Genomic DNA, 16,460 nt, shown 5'->3' with positions numbered 1-16,460 from the left:
GGTAGATAGATATAAATAAAACGCAAACAAAATCGATGACTCAAGGACTAAAGTATCGAGAGTCGAGAGGACCGGCTTGCAAAGAATAATAACAAGTTGAATCCTTCCCATCTGTCAGCCTATTGGGCAAGATCCATATATATAAAGTAAGACGAGATCTAGTTTAATAAGTGCTGTGACATTCAGTACCATATTGTTGAAGTAGGTGGTCTATCATCAGTTTAGTTCAAGTTCTAACTCGTTATCTTAAATTCTTAATTATTTGTATCCTATCTAATTTGGTTTTGGTTGACAAATGACAACCTTGATTTTGAAGTAACAACAAACATTTCTTATCATCTTATGGACTGTTTTGTAATTATCGAATATATCAATAATAAGTTAGTCTAAGAAAATAAAATAAAGAGAAGAAAAAAAGCTGTAGAAGTTCATCTCATGGACTCTTGTTGCATTTCAACGTGAACGACATTGTGCCTTCTAATTTCTCATTAAAATAAAAATAAACATGTGATGTATATTCATTTATCTAACTTCATAAGAACGACAGGAATACTAATATGTATGACATTTAGACACCATACGGCATGCAAACAACGAAATTAATAGACTCCAATTTTTTTTTTTTGATTTTTTTAAAGAAATTGAAAAGAAAATTTAAAGTAAAAGTATGCTAATGAAGCTTGGAAAATGATAATATCCATTTCTTTATTCAAAGATATACAAAATAAACATGCAAATAGTGAGCAGTCCCATTGATCCTTAACAATTTAAGAACTTTGTCTGATAACTATTATAAAATTTTATTAAAAGATGTGATGCTTTAGTCGAATAATTTACATAATTCATGTTCAAGAAACTAGTATAAAAAGTGTTGATATTTCTGGTTTAATTTGCATACGATACATTACAACAAGTCAATAAGTAGTAAATATATTTTTATAGTTGATTTTTAGTCTTTTAGACACACAAAAAGTCTCACCTAACGGTCCTAAACCAAGAGTTTTCACTATAAATAACTTCTTTTTGTAACCTCATTTTGCTCAACCCAAACAACCACTGTGCAAGCTTTTGAGTTTCTTTCTTCGTCTTCCCAGAGCAACAAGCCTTATCGAAGCAGTTAAACCTACTAAGAATAAAGATGAAGTCCGCTGTTGTGCAGTTTTACGTTATCTCTCTTCTCCTTTCATCTTCTTTGTTCATGCTTTCAAACGCCGATTCGTGTAAGTATACATAATTCATTTAGTTACTTTATATTAGAATCTCACTATACATCTACTAAATATGTAATTTTACATTTGGAATAATACATAAATTAGCACCATGCAACGGAAAATGCAACGTGAGATGTTCAAAGGCAAGAATCCAAGATCGGTGTCTAAAGTACTGCAATATATGTTGCGGGAAGTGTGATAACTGTGTTCCCTCAGGCACTTATGGAAACAAAGACGAGTGTCCGTGTTACCGCGATATGAAGAATTCCAAAGGCGGCCCCAAATGTCCTTGAACTTGTTATCCTAGACATCATATCTGCCGTATGACAGTTGTGGTTGACACATCAAATAAATAGTTTGATATATTCCATGTATGAAAAATGTGAAAGATCTCAATAAACAAAGCAAGTTTAGTTAAATATCATTGGTGAAGTTTATATGTAAGAATACTTGGTTAATCAAAACAAACTTGAGAAGATTATAACTAGAACGTTAAATCGCTTGGTAATTAACTAAAGTGCGATTGATTTTATTGTCAAAATACACACTTATCTCTCAGATAGAAGATTTGAATAAAGAGGCAAAAGTCTCAAGAACTGAAGATAAACTGCCATAGATATGATGATTGTTTCAAGAGAACATAAACTGAAAATGACTGTCTAACTTTGCAAGTCTTCAACAACTTCGGCTCAAAACCCATAACGAACAAAATGTCATATTATCTAAGAAAGCAAACGCAGCAAAACCTCTACCACCCTTTTAACTTAGAGCTCAATTCGAATTCATCATCTCACACAAAGGACAAGTATAACCGGACAAGATGATTCTCTCGGAGCTCAGTAAAAGAATCCAAGGACTTTCCCACCGACATTCTTCCTCCTGGCTTCCTCGTGATCCATGATACCCGCAGAGGTGGTAAGAACAATGTAACCAAACTGCAATTATCAGACAACTCAAGCTATTAGACTCTTCTCCACAACAAACAAAGTATAAAGCTAACAAAAACTGTATTCAGCCATTTTGCATAAGTCTTATGACATAAATCACATTACGAGAAGGACTATGGAACAGACCTGTCTGGAAGGCAGAAGGCGAGCGGTCCAACCTTCGATCTCCTTAACACCGACGTCAAAGCGAGGACTGATGACTCCACACTTGTTAAGTCTCCCATTGAGCTCAACAACAATCTTACCAGACCTGTGGTCATCAACGTACTCGAACTCCCCAATGTAACCTGCCAATTTTCAACAAATAAGAACACTCACAAGCCACGACAAAATGAATATAAAACTTCAACAACGTAAATCATTTTCACCATACCGTGTTTCTGCATGACAATGAGGAACTTGATGATCACTTTTGAAGAAGGCCTGATCATGACCTGCCTCTTCCCTCTCTTCTCCGCGTTGAACATGCTCTTGAGAGCGTCGTTAAGCACGCTGATCCTCACCATTCTTTCAAAAACCTCAGAAGCTGGAATCCAAAACAACAAATCTCAGCTTAATCAATCGAGAATCGAAGAGTTTTTATTCCTACGTTAGATCAGATACAACAACAAGAACCTAATCACAAACGACGCAAACAAAAAGAGATGAAAGCGACACTTCGATAGATCTAATCGTATTTTTGATTCAAATACTATCAGTATATGCTAAACCGAGCTCAAATTTCAAAAACTAAGAGAGTGCTTTTACGACGTGATCTAGTGAGGCAAGAACGAAGATCCAGGAAGCGAAATGGGAGTTAAGAAGGGTGTTATGGAGAATTTTGCTAACCTTGAAATCGGAAGTGGCAGCCGCGCAAGTCTCTTCTGCTAACGTCGAAGAGAAGAAGTTGAACAAGAGAGCTAAATACGATAAGTGAGTGAATTAGGGTTTTTGATTTTATTGGGCCGCCGCTTTAATGGATCCGGCTTTTATTTAAACAGGCTCCTATCCGTATTATTGGGCCTTTCTTAAAACCTCGCTGACATCGTTACCGTCAACATGTAGCAATCGAACGGTAGAGAGTGAGTTATGTACCTTTCAGACAGGAGCATGTGGGTTGACATTAACCAAAACCGAACCAACGGAACAATTACTAACAAAATGATATTTTGTGCTTTGGTGTATACACTTCAAAATTGTTAAAGGCCGAGTTTTGTGATTTGAATCTTATTTCATATTTGATAATGTCCGATTGATATTTGTAGAGTTGCCGAGGAAGTAGAAGAAGCACCAACAAACAAATATGAATAAACCTTGACGATAACATATAGTGTCAGTACAAATTACAAAACGACTTGAGTCTCTACACCAAAAACTAACTTTGAGTTGCACACTGTTACAATTCGAAAGAGTAAATGCAGTGTCTTGAGTTTTTGGTGCTTCACCTACAGATCAGAAATTTCAGTTGAGTTTAGAAATTGAGATATCAGTTCTCATTCTGATGTAAACCTCCTTTGGGTTGAGCATATTCGACTCTGATGTGTCTGCCTTCGAGTAACTGAACATACGACAGATAAAATCAAAGTCATCATGAAGTTTTGTAGTAAAAAGGTTTTGTTAAGAGTGAAATTCTCTGTACAAACCTGATTGTCCATGGAAGCTAAGGCAGTTGCAGCTGCTTCTTCTGAATCAAACACCACAAATCCATAACCTTTTGATTTCCCGCTCTTGTGATCGCATATGACCCTCACTGTACTTTCCACACAACAAAAAAATCAGGAATTGCATTGGTTAATCCGTGGAGGAATTGACCAATGTAAAACTTCTACAGAAGATTAATAGACTTCACCATGATCATACCATGTAAAACTTCGCCGTACTTTTCAAACTCATTCTTCAAGACAGGTTCATTAGTGTCGTAGCTAAGCCCTGCAGTGATGTGTACCATTTTTCAATGTTTCTTTCACGCATTTAATCAAACTCTTAGAGTGCACTTTAAATCACGAATAGAAACAGATTTAATCAACACTTGTGTTGACATTACGAGTAGAAACAGATCATGAAATAATATATCTAGAAGGCAAAAACTGTAAACTAATCAAAGATTCAAAAGAGATTAAGCAGAGGTTATACCTCCAACGAATAATTTCGAACAAGAACCACGAGTAGTTGTCAGATGTCGTAATGAAGATGATAAATACATACGAAGCGCACACTGAGACAGGAACATCTGTTATGTTTTTCGATAGATTGAAAGAGGATCGAATGTGCGAATTGCTTAAATGATACGATAGGTTTAGCAATGATTTAACAAGCAGACATAACGCAAATTGCAAATATTTTATAAGTCGTTACTTAGAGGAAAGTTGGACTTGAAGAGACATCAAATCCAAAATACATAATTAAAAAAGATAGATTTTTCTACATATACATCCACCAAACTCAACACAAAGCACCCGAACACATTAACTAAACTGGTGAACGAAACCAAAGTCGAGCACATTTAAGCTTTCTTCGGAGATTTAGCTGGCGACTTGGACGCAACTTCCTCAGTCGATTTAGCAGACTTCTTAGGCAAGAGAACAGAGTTGATGTTCGGCAACACACCACCGTGGGCGATCGTGACACCACTCAGAAGCTTCCCCAACTCCTCATCGTTCCTAATCGCCAAAAGAAGATGCCTCGGAATGATCCTCGACTTCTTGTTGTCTCTCGCCGCGTTACCAGCAAGCTCCAGAACCTGAATTACAAAATTTCAAAATCAGAAAATGATTTTCGCTTTTAAACAAAATCAAATCTGAATTGAGAGACTTACTTCGGCTGCGAGGTATTCAAGAACGGCGGCCATGTAGACCGGAGCTCCACCACCGAGTCTCTGAGCGTACCGTCCCTTCTTCAGGAAACGAGTGATTCTCCCGACGGGGAATTGGAGACCGGCTTTGATCGATTTCGAAACCGATTTGGTTTTTGGGCCACCGGCCTTTCTTCCTCCGAAAGCCTTCTTCACTTTTCCGGTGGTTTCCATTGCACGGGATGGAGGTTTGCGCTGTCTGAAAGATTATACTGATGGTTATAGTGGAAGGAGATCGGAGATTTGTATTTTTGACGTAAGCGGTCTTCCGTGTTTTTATAGGTGAGAGGGGGAAAATAAATATATTTTTCTGTCCGTTGGATGTATTCTTATCTACGGTTGAGAGTCATTTAAGTGCGATCCGCGTCTCTTCTGATTAGCCAATGAAAAACGAGTATGTGTGTTTTCAAGATGGCGCCAGCTTTTTGGCCTAGTTGTTTAAGAAATTGAGTTTTTTTTTTTTGCCTTTAGAAAATGGTAGTCATCATTCTTCTTTGTGACACATCAGATTTGAAAATGTATTAAATTAAGTACTAATATAGTTAACCAAATTACTTTGAACATGTAAACATTTTTGGTCTGGTTCTATTTCTTTTTCATTCCATTTATTCTCCAAACGATTTACGAGCAAAGCATTTTTGTACTTATGCTAATCAACTAGTATTAACAAATTCAAATATTGAATTTGAGAAATCAATTACTCCCTCTGTTTTTTAATATAAGTCGTTTTACAGCTATGCACGTAGATTAAGAAAACCATTAATTTCTTATATTTTCTAAACAAAAACATCATTAATTATTTACCTAACCACAATTCAACCAATAGAAAAATAGAAGATATATTACCATTGGTTATACAACATTAATTATTAATAAATTTTACATAGAAAACCGAAAACGACATATAATTTGGAACAAAATTTTTTCTCTAAAACGACTTATATTAAAAAACGGAGGGAGTATAACACAATTAACCAAATGGCTTTGAAAATGTAAATGCTTTTACTTTTTAATATATTTCTTTCTATTTATTCTCAAACTAATTACGAATAATATATTTTACATTTATGCTAAAAAATTACAGTTTATTATTAATTTATACATTAAAAATGTAAAAATAAAATCAAACAATTTTTTTTTATAAAACATGAATATTTTGGGGAGGAGATAAAATCTAGAATTATTAGATAATTAATCCTTAATTTTTTTGTCAACTAATCAATCCTTAATTTAATCATGTACTTCAACATATTATATACTTCATGCATATGTATCAAATAAAATAAATTAATTAATCTAACCGAAACAATCCAACATATATTCGGCTAATAGGCTTTCCGCATAAAGCTGGGGGAAAAGGAAGAGAAAAGAAAAGACGCACGCACACCGTAGACTCTTCTTCTTCGTCTCTGAAACTAATCTGATTCATCCATGGTGAGAGCTCGATTTGTTGGTTTTTTTATCTTGTATTTAGCCATTTCTCTGATTTGGGTTACCTGATTCGGAGTTCGCTTCTCGATTTCGGTTTTGATTCTTCAGATTTCGCTTGTAGCCCAAAAGTTTGATTTGATTAGATTGGATCTGGAGATGGACTTGCTCGTTGGCTTAGATCTCTGAGACTGTGTTTATACTTTGTATGGGTCATGGGAGGGACTGATCTAGGATAAGATTAGGATTGTAAGCTCTAGAAAATCTCAGTGTGCTTGTAGTGATTAAACCAATTGATCTTGAAATCAGGAGAAAGCTGCTTGTTCCACGTGAATTTCATTTGAATTTAGATGATCTATCGATTTTGTATTGAAATTTATTTTCCTCGGATCTATGGAAGGGTTTGATTGTTCATTTCAGATGTGTTTTGATTCTGATTCTAATAGATCAACATGTGCTCATGGTTCAGTTGCAAGAGATGATTAGTTTTCGTGCTGGAGTTAAGGTTTCAGAAAATGTGTGTAGAGTAGAGTCTACTACTATGTGTGAGTGTTGTTTGAAGTGAAGTCGCATCTTAATGTTTTTTTTGTTGGTAAACAGGCTAATGCAGCGTCAGGCATGGCAGTCCACGATGACTGCAAGCTCAAGTTTCTTGAACTCAAGGCGAAGAGGACATACCGTTTCATCGTTTACAAGATCGAGGAGCAGCAGAAGCAAGTGGTTGTTGAGAAACTCGGCGAGCCTGGTCAATCCCATGATGACTTTGCTGCAAGTCTTCCTGCTGATGAGTGCCGCTACGCCATCTTCGATTTTGATTTCGTCACTGCTGAGAATTGCCAGAAGAGCAAGATTTTCTTCATCGCATGGTATGACTGCTCTATCTCGCTTCACCTTCTTTTATAGCTATTTAAAAATCTCTTGTTGTTGTTTTGGGCCAAGGTCTCCGGACACAGCAAGAGTGAGAAGCAAGATGATCTATGCGAGCTCTAAGGACAGGTTCAAGAGAGAGCTAGACGGGATTCAAGTAGAGCTTCAAGCAACTGATCCAACTGAGATGGATCTCGACATTTTCAAAAGCCGAGCCAATTGAGGAACGGTTGTATCAAACTTTGTCGCTTCTGTTACCAGATTGATATGCTTTATCCTAAAGTTTGCTGTGACGGCACCAACCAAAACAGCTTCATTTGATCGGTCTTTCTCTTCAGTGTCTTTTTTTTGGGTTCTTACAGTGTCTTGCTTAAAACTTAAAGATATTTGCCCTGTGCTCTTTTATAATCGTGTAAGAAACCCAAACCGTTTATCAACAGATGATCCTATTGGAGCATTGTCTCTCATCTACATGAGATGCCTAGTGATCCCGGGATTTAAACAAATGATATATGATAAGGTAGACTGTCTCGTGTATCAACAGATTAGATCTCTTGATCAGTACTCTGTAGATTGTATAGATTTGAGAAATTTCATTTCGCACATATGACTCAACATTTTCTAAAGCGAGACCTGTGTATTGCTTATGTAAATCACTACATCAGTGATACATCCATTCCGGGCTCGGATGAAAGTCTTGTCCGAAGAACCAAAGGGCCTGCCCAATCGATTCTGGTCCAGCGAGATTTGAAGAACACTGACCTCAAAGCACTAATCATATAGTTGAGGCTTTTGATTATTTTGGAAACATATCCAACCAACAGTCAAATCATGAAGACTTGGATAGAACTTATTAGATTGAGTAAGATATGAACTGTCAGAAATGTATGTTTACTTATACATATATATGTATAGATCAACATAAAACTTTAAAAATTTATATGCTATATTTTCCTGTGGCTTATATTATTTGATCAGGACATTAGCCAAATTAAGGGCTGTACACAAAAAGATATAATACAATGCATTTTTTCAAGGACTTTTGGAACCCTGATGTGGTGTCTTTTGAGGATTCTTCTAGGTGCAAGGCAAGTCATAAAAGACATGGCAGTGCCAGAGTGTGTTATATAATTGATCTAGACAAATATACCATGTCGAAGGTCGGGTCATATAGATCCGAGGCATTTATGTATTACCCAAGTACTTATGTACTATCTATTGTGCTACTTGGTAGTAGACAAACGAATCTCGAAGGACACATGTGAAATAAATATTTTTGCTCAATCCAAATTCATATGTTTTTTTTTTCTTCCGAGGGACTTCACAATTATTGAGCTAAGCAAAGGTAGACGTCTTAAGGCCATGTGACCACTGCACTCAGTGCACGCACCGACTTTTTTTCTTGGTACAAGTAACGTGCGTTTAGAAAACACACATGTTGAGGGTAGCTTTATCTAATATCAAGTTGGTCTAAAAACCCATGTAAAATCAGACAAGTGTTTGACGACATAAAGTTTGCTTAAATTTAGTGATACATATATATATACAGTTAAATTAAGTTACAGTTGACGCATGCAACAAATGTTTTACGATGAACGAACCAAGTCTGGCCAACTTCTTTTATTTCTAAACTCACATCTAATGTTTTTCAACGCTTTCTCTCATGGGTAATGCTTCCATTTCCATGCTTAGTATTATGTTGACTGTTGAACAAAAAAAAAGTATTATGTTTGACTAAAAAAAAAAAACGCTGACTAAATAATTTAATTAGTAAAAATTACACAAAGCAGAGTAAATGAGTTTCTCTATCAATATATACACGGGAGTATAGCTTCAAAGCAACGCAGAAGAAAGGAAAAGAGGAGAAAAAAAACATCCGTCTTCTCTCCGTCACCTTTCACCAGCGTTTTGATCCAGCAGCCATGGTGAGCTTTCCTTTCAGCTCTTCAATCTCAAGCTCGTTTCTCGATTTTTTTTTCTTTTCGATTCCTCGTTGGTGGATTCGATAACCAATTTGGCCTCACTAGATCCGAAAGATCGGATTCGTGTTTCTTCGATTATAGATCTCTTTTGAGATTTTGTGATCGGCTGTTAGTACTTTCATCTGTTAGTTTCAGTCGAGTTCACGTTCACGTTTACTGCTACAGTGCTACGAAGTATTGAACGTGTCGACGACTGTAATAGATCGTTACTATAGAGATGCATTAAAACCGTTTTAGGATTGTGTGATCTGAATTTATTAGAAGAGATTTAATGAAAAGCTTTGATGCTTTGCTTGTTGTTGTTGTTGTATTGATTAATATTTTAGGCTAATGCGGCTTCGGGGATGGCAGTCCATGATGACTGCAAGCTCAGGTTTCTCGAACTCAAGGCCAAGAGGACTCACCGTTTCATCGTTTACAAGATCGAGGAGAAGCAGAAGCAAGTAGTTGTTGAGAAAGTTGGCGAACCTATTCTATCCTATGAGGATTTCGCTGCTAGCCTCCCTGCTGAAGAGTGCCGTTACGCCATTTATGATTTCGACTTTGTCACTACTGAGAACTGCCAGAAGAGCAAGATTTTCTTCATTGCTTGGTAAACAAAAACAAGACTAATCATCTCTCATTTCTCTGTTCTTACCTTTTGTGATGTGATGATTAATGGTAGGGATGTTAACGTAGGGTAAAATAACCCAGCCCAGCCCAACCCACAAATAACCCAACCCAGTTTATACCCAACCTGCAAAAACCCAGAAACATCAGGGTTGAAATCCAAACCCAGAAAATAAACCCAATATGGTATATGTTTACCCGTGGGTACCCAAAGTATTATCTTATTTATTCTGAAGTTTAGCAGTTTTGGCAGGAAACCTCGCTTTTGCGGTTTTGGCGGAAAAACTCGTTTTTGATTTTGATGGAAAAACTCGTTTTTACGGTTTTGGGAAAAAACTCGATTTTCGGCTTTGACGGGAAAACTCGATTTTTCGATTTTGGCGGGAAAACTCGGTTTTGCGGTTTTGGCGGGAAAACTCGGTTTTGCGGTTTTGGCGGGAAAACTCGGTTTTGCGGTTTTGGGGGAAAAACTCGGTTTCTCGTCTTTGGCGGGAAAACTCAATTTTCGGTTTTGGCGGAAAAACTCAGTTTTACGGTTTTGGCGGGAAAACTCATTTTTTTGCGGTTTTGGCGGAAAAACTCATTTGCGGTTTTGGCGGGAAAACTCATTTTTTTGCGGTTTTGGCGGGAAAACTCGGTTTTTGCGGTTTTGGCGGGAAAATTGAGTTTTACGGCACTGGCGGGAAAACACCTTTTGCGGTTTTGGCGGAAAAACTCGATTTTGGGGCTTTCAGTCGGAAAACTCGATTTTACGGTTTTAGCGGGAAAACTCAGTTTTGCAGTTTTGGTGAGAAAACTCAGTTTTGCGGTTTTGGCGGGAAACTTAGTTTTATGGTTTTGGCGGAAAAACAAGTTTTGTGGTTTCGGTAGAAAAACTCGATTTTTCGGTTTCAGCGAGAAAACTCGTTTTTGGTTTCTGTTAGAAATATTAGTTTTAGGGTTTTTGAGAAAAAAAATCATTTTTTGGTTCTGACGGAAAAAAACGTTTTTTGCAATTTTTATATAATTTAATTAAAATGGTAAATATCTATATATATAATTGAAAACCCATGGGTACACCATTACTCTTTTGTATTTACCCAACATAAATATGGGTTTTAAAATTAATACCCATGGTTGACCCAATTAATCTTAGATGGGTAAAAACCCAGCCCATTATTAGTGGGTTTGGGTAAACCCATGGGTAACTACCCATGTTAACATCCCTAATTAATGGTTGTGGTCTCTTGCGCCAAAGGTGTCCGGATGTAGCAAAGGTGAGAAGCAAGATGATCTACGCGAGCTCCAAGGACAGGTTTAAGCGTGAACTTGATGGGATTCAAGTGGAGCTTCAGGCTACTGATCCAACTGAGATGGATCTTGATGTTTTCAAAAGCCGTGTCAACTAAAAAGAATAAGCTTTCTTTGGCTCGTATTCTATCTACTATTCCTGAATGGTGTTTTCTTTTCTCTATACAGTTTCTTCTTGCAACTGTGATAAAAACCTAACTCCCCTTCACTCTATTTCCATCTGGTCTCTCTTCTGTGTCTTTGTTACCATGCAGTGTTTTATTTTATATTCAAAATGTCCCCGAGGTTTGTGCTGTGTGTTGGATCCTATTGTGTAAAGATGTTTCCTTTAAGCGTTTGCTCTCTTTGTTACCGTATGGATGAGAAATGCAAAAAGTATAAAGCTTTATTAATTAATACTCAACTTATACAATTACGAACGAGGCGTCATGGTTTCAAACAAGAATCAGTCAAAGTAGTTAAACCACACAGGCTTTGAAGTTATGCTTCAAGCCTTGTCTCAGCATCTCACTCCTCAATTCATTCGCCTTCTCCGTTTCTCCCGACACGCAACAACCGTTTAACATTGTGTTAATACGCTATCAGGCTCTACACATCTTTCCTTTACCAAGTTCCGCAACTCAATCGCTTTCTTCGCATCATCGTTCTTCCTACAACATATTGATCATTGCTGTGTAGAGGTTATACAATCAACATTGCTTGTCATCATCGTTACAAGCTCAGAAGCTTCATTCATTCTCCCTTGTCTACAAAAATCCGCGGATCAAGATATTGTATGTAGCAGTGTTAGCTAAAATTTAATATCGCATTAGGAAGGTCCACAGCTTTCTGCATGTCTTCTTCTCCTTTGGTGAAAATGTCAAGAAAACAAATCGTATGTTAGTTGATTACGATCTGAATTTCCAGGCCTCAGTTTTGAACATAATCCGTGCATAACAGCAGTGTAACCGTGTAAGAGCATGTACATCAATGAACCCCCTATTGGGGTTCATATGTATTTTTTATGTATTTAATTGTGGGCCCGTGAACAGTGTTGAACCCGGATCAATTGTGCTCCTCCATCAATGAATCTAAAATCCGAGTTCATAGGAATAAAATAATATTAAAAAAAAATATAAGTTTTCATTTAAAAAAAAATATTTTTTTTAAAGAAACTTACTAAATATTTTACATTATTTATGAAAAGTTTTTATTCAATACATTGAAAAATCATGAACATACAAAGATTATTCATCACGATTACCAAATTTTTCCCAAACATTTTCAACTAAATCAGCTTTCAAACGCTCATGTACGCTTGGATCCCGAATTTGATTGCGAATGTTAAGCATATCGACATTCACACTTTCTCTCGTTTTCACCTTGGCACTTCGGCTAGATTCTCCTGACTCGAACTCAGATGTATCAGCTAGAGTGTATCCGTGTCGTTCATCCTCTACTATCATATTGTGCAATATGACACACGTTCTCATTATCTTTCCTATCTTTTCCTTGTCCCATTTTAGAGCAGGGTTTTTTACAATTGCAAACCTCGATTGCAAGACTCCAAATGCCCGTTCGACATCTTTTCTGACTGATTCTTGTCTTTCTGCAAATTTCTGGGCTTTAGGACCTTGAGGAAGCGGGATGGATTGGATAAATGTTGCCCAATTAGGATAAATTCCATCGGTGAGATAGTAGGTCATACGATAAGTGTGGTTGTTGACCTTGAACTTCACTTTAGGTGCTCGACCTTGTAAAATGTCATCAAAAACTGGTGACCGATCAAGAACATTGATATCGTTAAGGGTACCTGGTAATCCGAAAAATGAGTGCAATATCCAAAGATCTTGTGATGCCACAGCTTCTAAGACAATTGCCGGCTTTTCTGAACCACGTGTGAACTGACCTTTCTAAGCCGTAGGGCAGTTTTTCCACTCCCAATGCATACAATCGATGCTGCCTATCATCCCCGGAAACCCACGTGCCTCCCCAGCGTCAAGTAGTCTTTGAAGATCTTCTGTTGTAGGTGTTCTTAGATACTCATCTCCAAACAAAAGTATTATCGCTTCCGCAAAATTCTCCAAACATAAAATTGCAGTACTTGCAGCAAGTCGGAGATATTCGTCATTGACATCGCCCGCGTGACCGTATGCCAACGATCGGATGGCTGAAGTGCATTTTTGAAGTGTAGAGAGACCGTTTCTTCCATGACCATTTCTTCGTTGCTGAAAGTATGGAATTTCATTACCTAGGCGTTCGACAATGCGAAGGAACAAAGACTTGTTCATTCGAAAACGCCGCCTAAACATGTCGTGTGTGTATGTAGGATCTTCATTACCCTTCAGTTATCAATTACCATCAAGTCCGGGTTAAGAAGATTACGTCTGTCACTTATTTTAAATGGGCCTAAAATTAGGCTTATTAAACTAGATGGGCCGATATAAAAAAGCGGGGGCGGGAAAGAAAAATTTCACGAGGAGCATAAAATGCGCCGAAACTCGCCACGTCAACAATCCCCGCCACCAAGTTAGTGAGAGCTTTCGTTTACGACCGTCGATTATCTTTCTATTAAAAAGAAGATCTAACGGTAAAACGTACTGATCCGCGTCAAACTATTTTCATCCAATTATATCAATCCTTTCGCTGTAGTATATAAAAAGCAATCTCTCAAGCTATTGTAGACACCAAGCGAACCCAAATCAATTCGACTTACTACTACTACTTCGATCTCAGTTTCGTACCTCTAGAAAAAATCAATGGCGCCCAAGGCAGCAGAGAAGAAGCCCGCGGAGAAGAAGCCTGCCGAGAAAGCACCGGCGGAGAAGAAGCCAAAGGCCGGGAAGAAGCTCCCGAAGGATCCCTCCGCCGTCGCCGGAGACAAGAAGAAGAAGCGGTCCAAGAAGAGCGTCGAGACCTACAAGATCTACATCTTCAAGGTGCTGAAGCAGGTGCACCCCGACATCGGGATCTCGAGCAAAGCCATGGGGATCATGAACAGCTTCATCAACGACATCTTCGAGAAGCTTGCCGGCGAGTCTTCCAAGCTCGCGAGGTACAACAAGAAGCCGACGATTACTTCCAGGGAGATTCAGACTGCGGTGAGACTCGTCTTGCCTGGAGAGCTGGCGAAACACGCTGTTTCCGAAGGGACCAAGGCGGTGACTAAGTTCACGAGCTCCTGAACTGTCTGGAATGTCTGTCTGAATTAGAGTTTCTTTGTAGAATGTCCTTTCTCTTGTGTTTTGCAATCTCATGTTTTGTAAAGTACTGCGAATTGGTATGTTTGGAATCTAATGTCGTGTCTTTGTATCTTTAGTGCGTTGAGATTGTGAGATCTGCTAATGAAGTTTAAATTCGCTATTTGTGACATCTTTTGAGGACAGTAGGCTGTGTGGCCTATGATTCTTACTCCTGTCATTTGTAGCGTCTTCGTTCAACCGTTGGTTATGAACAGAGAGCTCAGAAGCAAACTTTAATCATTGTTGGACATGGATTGACATTAGATTTTGTCAAGGTCGAAAGAAGTTCCTGTACATCCACAAATCATCATCATCCAGTCAAAAGATCATTAACATTCTTAAACAACAAATAGAGGAAAAAAAAACGAATTCTACAAAAACTGGACAGATAAAAAAAATTCGAAATAATGGCTTCGCCCGGGTTCGAACCGGAGACCTTCAGTGTGTTAGACTGACGTGATAACCAACTACACCACGAAACCTTGATGATGCCTTTAATATTATCAAGTTCAGAAGCGTGTGCAGGCAAAAGGGCTTTCACGAGTTACGGTTTGTTACAAACTTAACGACTGATCATGAGGATTAAGTTGTATACAGAAGATATTGATGTTTTTTTCTTTTTCATTAAAAGGACTAGGGGGTTGTCCGCGCTTCGCGCGGATTTATTAGTTAGTTATTGTGTGTATGTTTGATCTGGTTGTTCTTTGTTCCGACTACGTGTATATTGATGTATAAGGTTGTGTTAATTGTGGGGGTGGTATGGATAATGTATAGTTGGGAGTAGGCCTGGGCAAAATAACCGGAACCAAAGAACCGAACCGAAATACCCGAAACCGAAACCGGATCAATATCTTCAAATACCCGAACGGTTCCTATATTTTTATATCCGAAATAACCAAACCGAGAACTGAACGGGTACCCGAATATATAAAAATATTCATTATATATACATATAACATCACTAAATATATATTTTTTAATTTAAAATTCTATTAAAGTATCTGAAAATAGTTGAGTATAACTAAATTATTATAAAGTATCCAAACTACCCGAAAGTATCTGAAACTATCCGGATAGTTTTATCCGAAATATCCAAAGCAATCCAAGATATCCAAAATCTTTATCTAAATCATCCTAATTATTTGATATTTTACCTTAAATAACCGATATTTTTTCCAAATTATCCGAACTACCCAAACTATCCGAGCCCGAACCGGATCCAAATGAGAACCGAACTTTTTCCGGATATTTTCTGGTTCCTGCATTTACTATCCGAACCGAACCGAACCCGAAACTACCTGAACCGAACCGAATCGAATCGAAAATAGATCAAGTACTAAATGGATCATCTAGCCCCTATCCAAACTATCCGAAACCCGAAATACCCGAACCGAACCAAACCGATACCCGAAATGCGCAGACCTAGTTGGGAGTTTGAAATCTTGTTAGTGGTATAGCTTTTGCGTTTTGTTCTTTTCTTCTTTTTGTGATTTGAAATGGGCCTTGTGTTATAAAAAAATAATTTATTATTGCTGTAATAATATTTGGTTGAAGACATTTTTTTACTATATTCTGTTAGACTCTAGTATAAGTTTCATTATTAGATTTAGTTGTATTTTTAGTCGGCCCTGTTGTTTGCCTTTAAATTTTTTATATTGAGCGTGTATAAATTCTAAAAAATTTAAAATTAAAGGGGTATTATTGAGAAGTCATCAATATGATTTTAATGTATGTATACGTAAACACAAATCATAAATGCAGAATCATTAGCCAGTATATCTGTGTTTACAGACCATTGTAAATTTGAATGATGATACTAAATTTTGTATTTGATTTTTCCATAACTTTTTTGCCAAGTTTTTTAAATTTGCAAAATGATTTATGTAGAGTAAGATTGGACCAAAGTTTTTTTCTTAAGAATCTAAACCTCTACCAAGAAATGTAACCGGTAAAGATAGTTCCAATAATTTAGAGTAAATGGGAGAAGTCTTAAATGAAACCAAGATTGAAAAACAATCCGTATCTATGGGTTTTGTATTGTTGATGAACTCAATTACAGGAAGGTAAATGTTGTG

General features: G+C 37.3%; 7 protein-coding genes and 1 non-coding gene across 9 annotated transcripts; 4 read left to right on the top strand and 4 right to left on the bottom strand.

Annotated features, from left to right (window-relative positions):
- The first annotated feature begins 1,030 nt into the window (after positions 1-1,030).
- On the top strand, positions 1,031-1,635 carry LOC103856600 (gibberellin-regulated protein 10). The gene is made up of 2 exons (XM_009133718.3): positions 1,031-1,220; positions 1,317-1,635. The coding sequence occupies exons 1-2, from the start codon at positions 1,139-1,141 to the stop codon at positions 1,502-1,504; spliced, it is 270 nt and encodes an 89-aa protein (XP_009131966.1). The 5' UTR covers positions 1,031-1,138; the 3' UTR covers positions 1,505-1,635.
- A 165-nt stretch (positions 1,636-1,800) lies between these two features.
- On the bottom strand, positions 1,801-3,131 carry LOC103856599 (40S ribosomal protein S15a). The gene is made up of 4 exons (XM_009133717.3): positions 2,987-3,131; positions 2,532-2,684; positions 2,285-2,445; positions 1,801-2,146 (listed from the first exon to the last, which is right to left on the bottom strand). The coding sequence occupies exons 2-4, from the start codon at positions 2,662-2,664 to the stop codon at positions 2,048-2,050; spliced, it is 393 nt and encodes a 130-aa protein (XP_009131965.1). The 5' UTR covers positions 2,665-2,684; positions 2,987-3,131; the 3' UTR covers positions 1,801-2,047.
- Positions 3,132-3,416: 285 nt separating this feature from the next.
- On the bottom strand, positions 3,417-4,494 carry LOC103856598 (glycine-rich RNA-binding protein 3, mitochondrial-like). 2 transcript variants are annotated; one of them, XM_009133716.3, is made up of 4 exons: positions 4,271-4,494; positions 3,998-4,066; positions 3,781-3,887; positions 3,417-3,695 (listed from the first exon to the last, which is right to left on the bottom strand). In XM_009133716.3, exons 1-4 carry the CDS (start codon positions 4,365-4,367, stop codon positions 3,624-3,626), a joined length of 345 nt encoding a protein of 114 aa, XP_009131964.1. In that variant the 5' UTR covers positions 4,368-4,494; the 3' UTR covers positions 3,417-3,623. The 2 variants fall into 2 exon arrangements, with proteins under 2 accessions (XP_009131964.1, XP_033142431.1); XM_033286540.1 differs by having other exon boundaries at positions 3,417-3,887.
- LOC103856597 (probable histone H2A.7) lies at positions 4,459-5,251 on the bottom strand. Its single transcript, XM_009133715.2, has 2 exons — positions 4,953-5,251; positions 4,459-4,877 (listed from the first exon to the last, which is right to left on the bottom strand). The coding sequence occupies exons 1-2, from the start codon at positions 5,160-5,162 to the stop codon at positions 4,641-4,643; spliced, it is 447 nt and encodes a 148-aa protein (XP_009131963.1). The 5' UTR covers positions 5,163-5,251; the 3' UTR covers positions 4,459-4,640.
- Positions 5,252-6,227: 976 nt separating this feature from the next.
- Positions 6,228-7,802, top strand: LOC103856596 (actin-depolymerizing factor 3). Its single transcript, XM_018657825.2, has 3 exons — positions 6,228-6,422; positions 7,017-7,282; positions 7,356-7,802. Exons 1-3 carry the CDS (start codon positions 6,420-6,422, stop codon positions 7,504-7,506), a joined length of 420 nt encoding a protein of 139 aa, XP_018513341.2. The 5' UTR covers positions 6,228-6,419; the 3' UTR covers positions 7,507-7,802.
- Positions 7,803-9,006: 1,204 nt separating this feature from the next.
- Positions 9,007-11,562, top strand: LOC103856595 (actin-depolymerizing factor 4). The gene is made up of 3 exons (XM_009133713.3): positions 9,007-9,208; positions 9,592-9,857; positions 11,112-11,562. The coding sequence occupies exons 1-3, from the start codon at positions 9,206-9,208 to the stop codon at positions 11,260-11,262; spliced, it is 420 nt and encodes a 139-aa protein (XP_009131961.1). The 5' UTR covers positions 9,007-9,205; the 3' UTR covers positions 11,263-11,562.
- A 2,249-nt stretch (positions 11,563-13,811) lies between these two features.
- Positions 13,812-14,506, top strand: LOC103856593 (histone H2B.3). Its single transcript, XM_009133712.3, has one exon. It carries the CDS (start codon positions 13,903-13,905, stop codon positions 14,326-14,328), a length of 426 nt encoding a protein of 141 aa, XP_009131960.1. The 5' UTR covers positions 13,812-13,902; the 3' UTR covers positions 14,329-14,506.
- A 287-nt stretch (positions 14,507-14,793) lies between these two features.
- Positions 14,794-14,867, bottom strand: TRNAV-AAC. Its single transcript has one exon. It is a non-coding gene; the product is annotated as a tRNA-Val (tRNA).
- Positions 14,868-16,460: the final 1,593 nt, after the last annotated feature.

The sequence above is a fragment of the Brassica rapa genome, chromosome A03 (genome assembly GCF_000309985.2).
Source record: "Brassica rapa cultivar Chiifu-401-42 chromosome A03, CAAS_Brap_v3.01, whole genome shotgun sequence".
Lineage (NCBI taxonomy): Eukaryota > Viridiplantae > Streptophyta > Magnoliopsida > Brassicales > Brassicaceae > Brassica > Brassica rapa.
Note: the sequence above shows the minus strand (reverse complement) of the source record. Positions and strands in the feature narration are given on the sequence as shown.

Coding starts and splice junctions, on each gene's coding strand:
- LOC103856599 (XM_009133717.3), bottom strand. CDS start 2,664: ATGGTGAGGATCAGCGTGCTTAACGACGCTCTCAAGAGCATGTTCAAC. Junction 2,446..2,531: donor CATTGTCATGCAGAAACACG/GTATGGTGAAAA, acceptor GAAAATTGGCAG/GTTACATTGGGGAGTTCGAG. Junction 2,147..2,284: donor GCCTTCTGCCTTCCAGACAG/GTCTGTTCCATA, acceptor TGATAATTGCAG/TTTGGTTACATTGTTCTTAC.
- LOC103856597 (XM_009133715.2), bottom strand. CDS start 5,162: ATGGAAACCACCGGAAAAGTGAAGAAGGCTTTCGGAGGAAGAAAGGCC. Junction 4,878..4,952: donor TTGAATACCTCGCAGCCGAA/GTAAGTCTCTCA, acceptor TTTGTAATTCAG/GTTCTGGAGCTTGCTGGTAA.
- LOC103856600 (XM_009133718.3), top strand. CDS start 1,139: ATGAAGTCCGCTGTTGTGCAGTTTTACGTTATCTCTCTTCTCCTTTCA. Junction 1,221..1,316: donor GCTTTCAAACGCCGATTCGT/GTAAGTATACAT, acceptor TACATAAATTAG/CACCATGCAACGGAAAATGC.
- LOC103856598 (XM_033286540.1), bottom strand. CDS start 4,367: ATGTTCCTGTCTCAGTGTGCGCTTCGTATGTATTTATCATCTTCATTA. Junction 4,067..4,270: donor TTCGAAATTATTCGTTGGAG/GTATAACCTCTG, acceptor ACATCACTGCAG/GGCTTAGCTACGACACTAAT. Junction 3,888..3,997: donor GTACGGCGAAGTTTTACATG/GTATGATCATGG, acceptor TGGAAAGTACAG/TGAGGGTCATATGCGATCAC.
- LOC103856596 (XM_018657825.2), top strand. Junction 7,283..7,355: donor AAGATTTTCTTCATCGCATG/GTATGACTGCTC, acceptor TTTTGGGCCAAG/GTCTCCGGACACAGCAAGAG.
- LOC103856593 (XM_009133712.3), top strand. CDS start 13,903: ATGGCGCCCAAGGCAGCAGAGAAGAAGCCCGCGGAGAAGAAGCCTGCC.
- LOC103856595 (XM_009133713.3), top strand. Junction 9,858..11,111: donor AAGATTTTCTTCATTGCTTG/GTAAACAAAAAC, acceptor CTTGCGCCAAAG/GTGTCCGGATGTAGCAAAGG.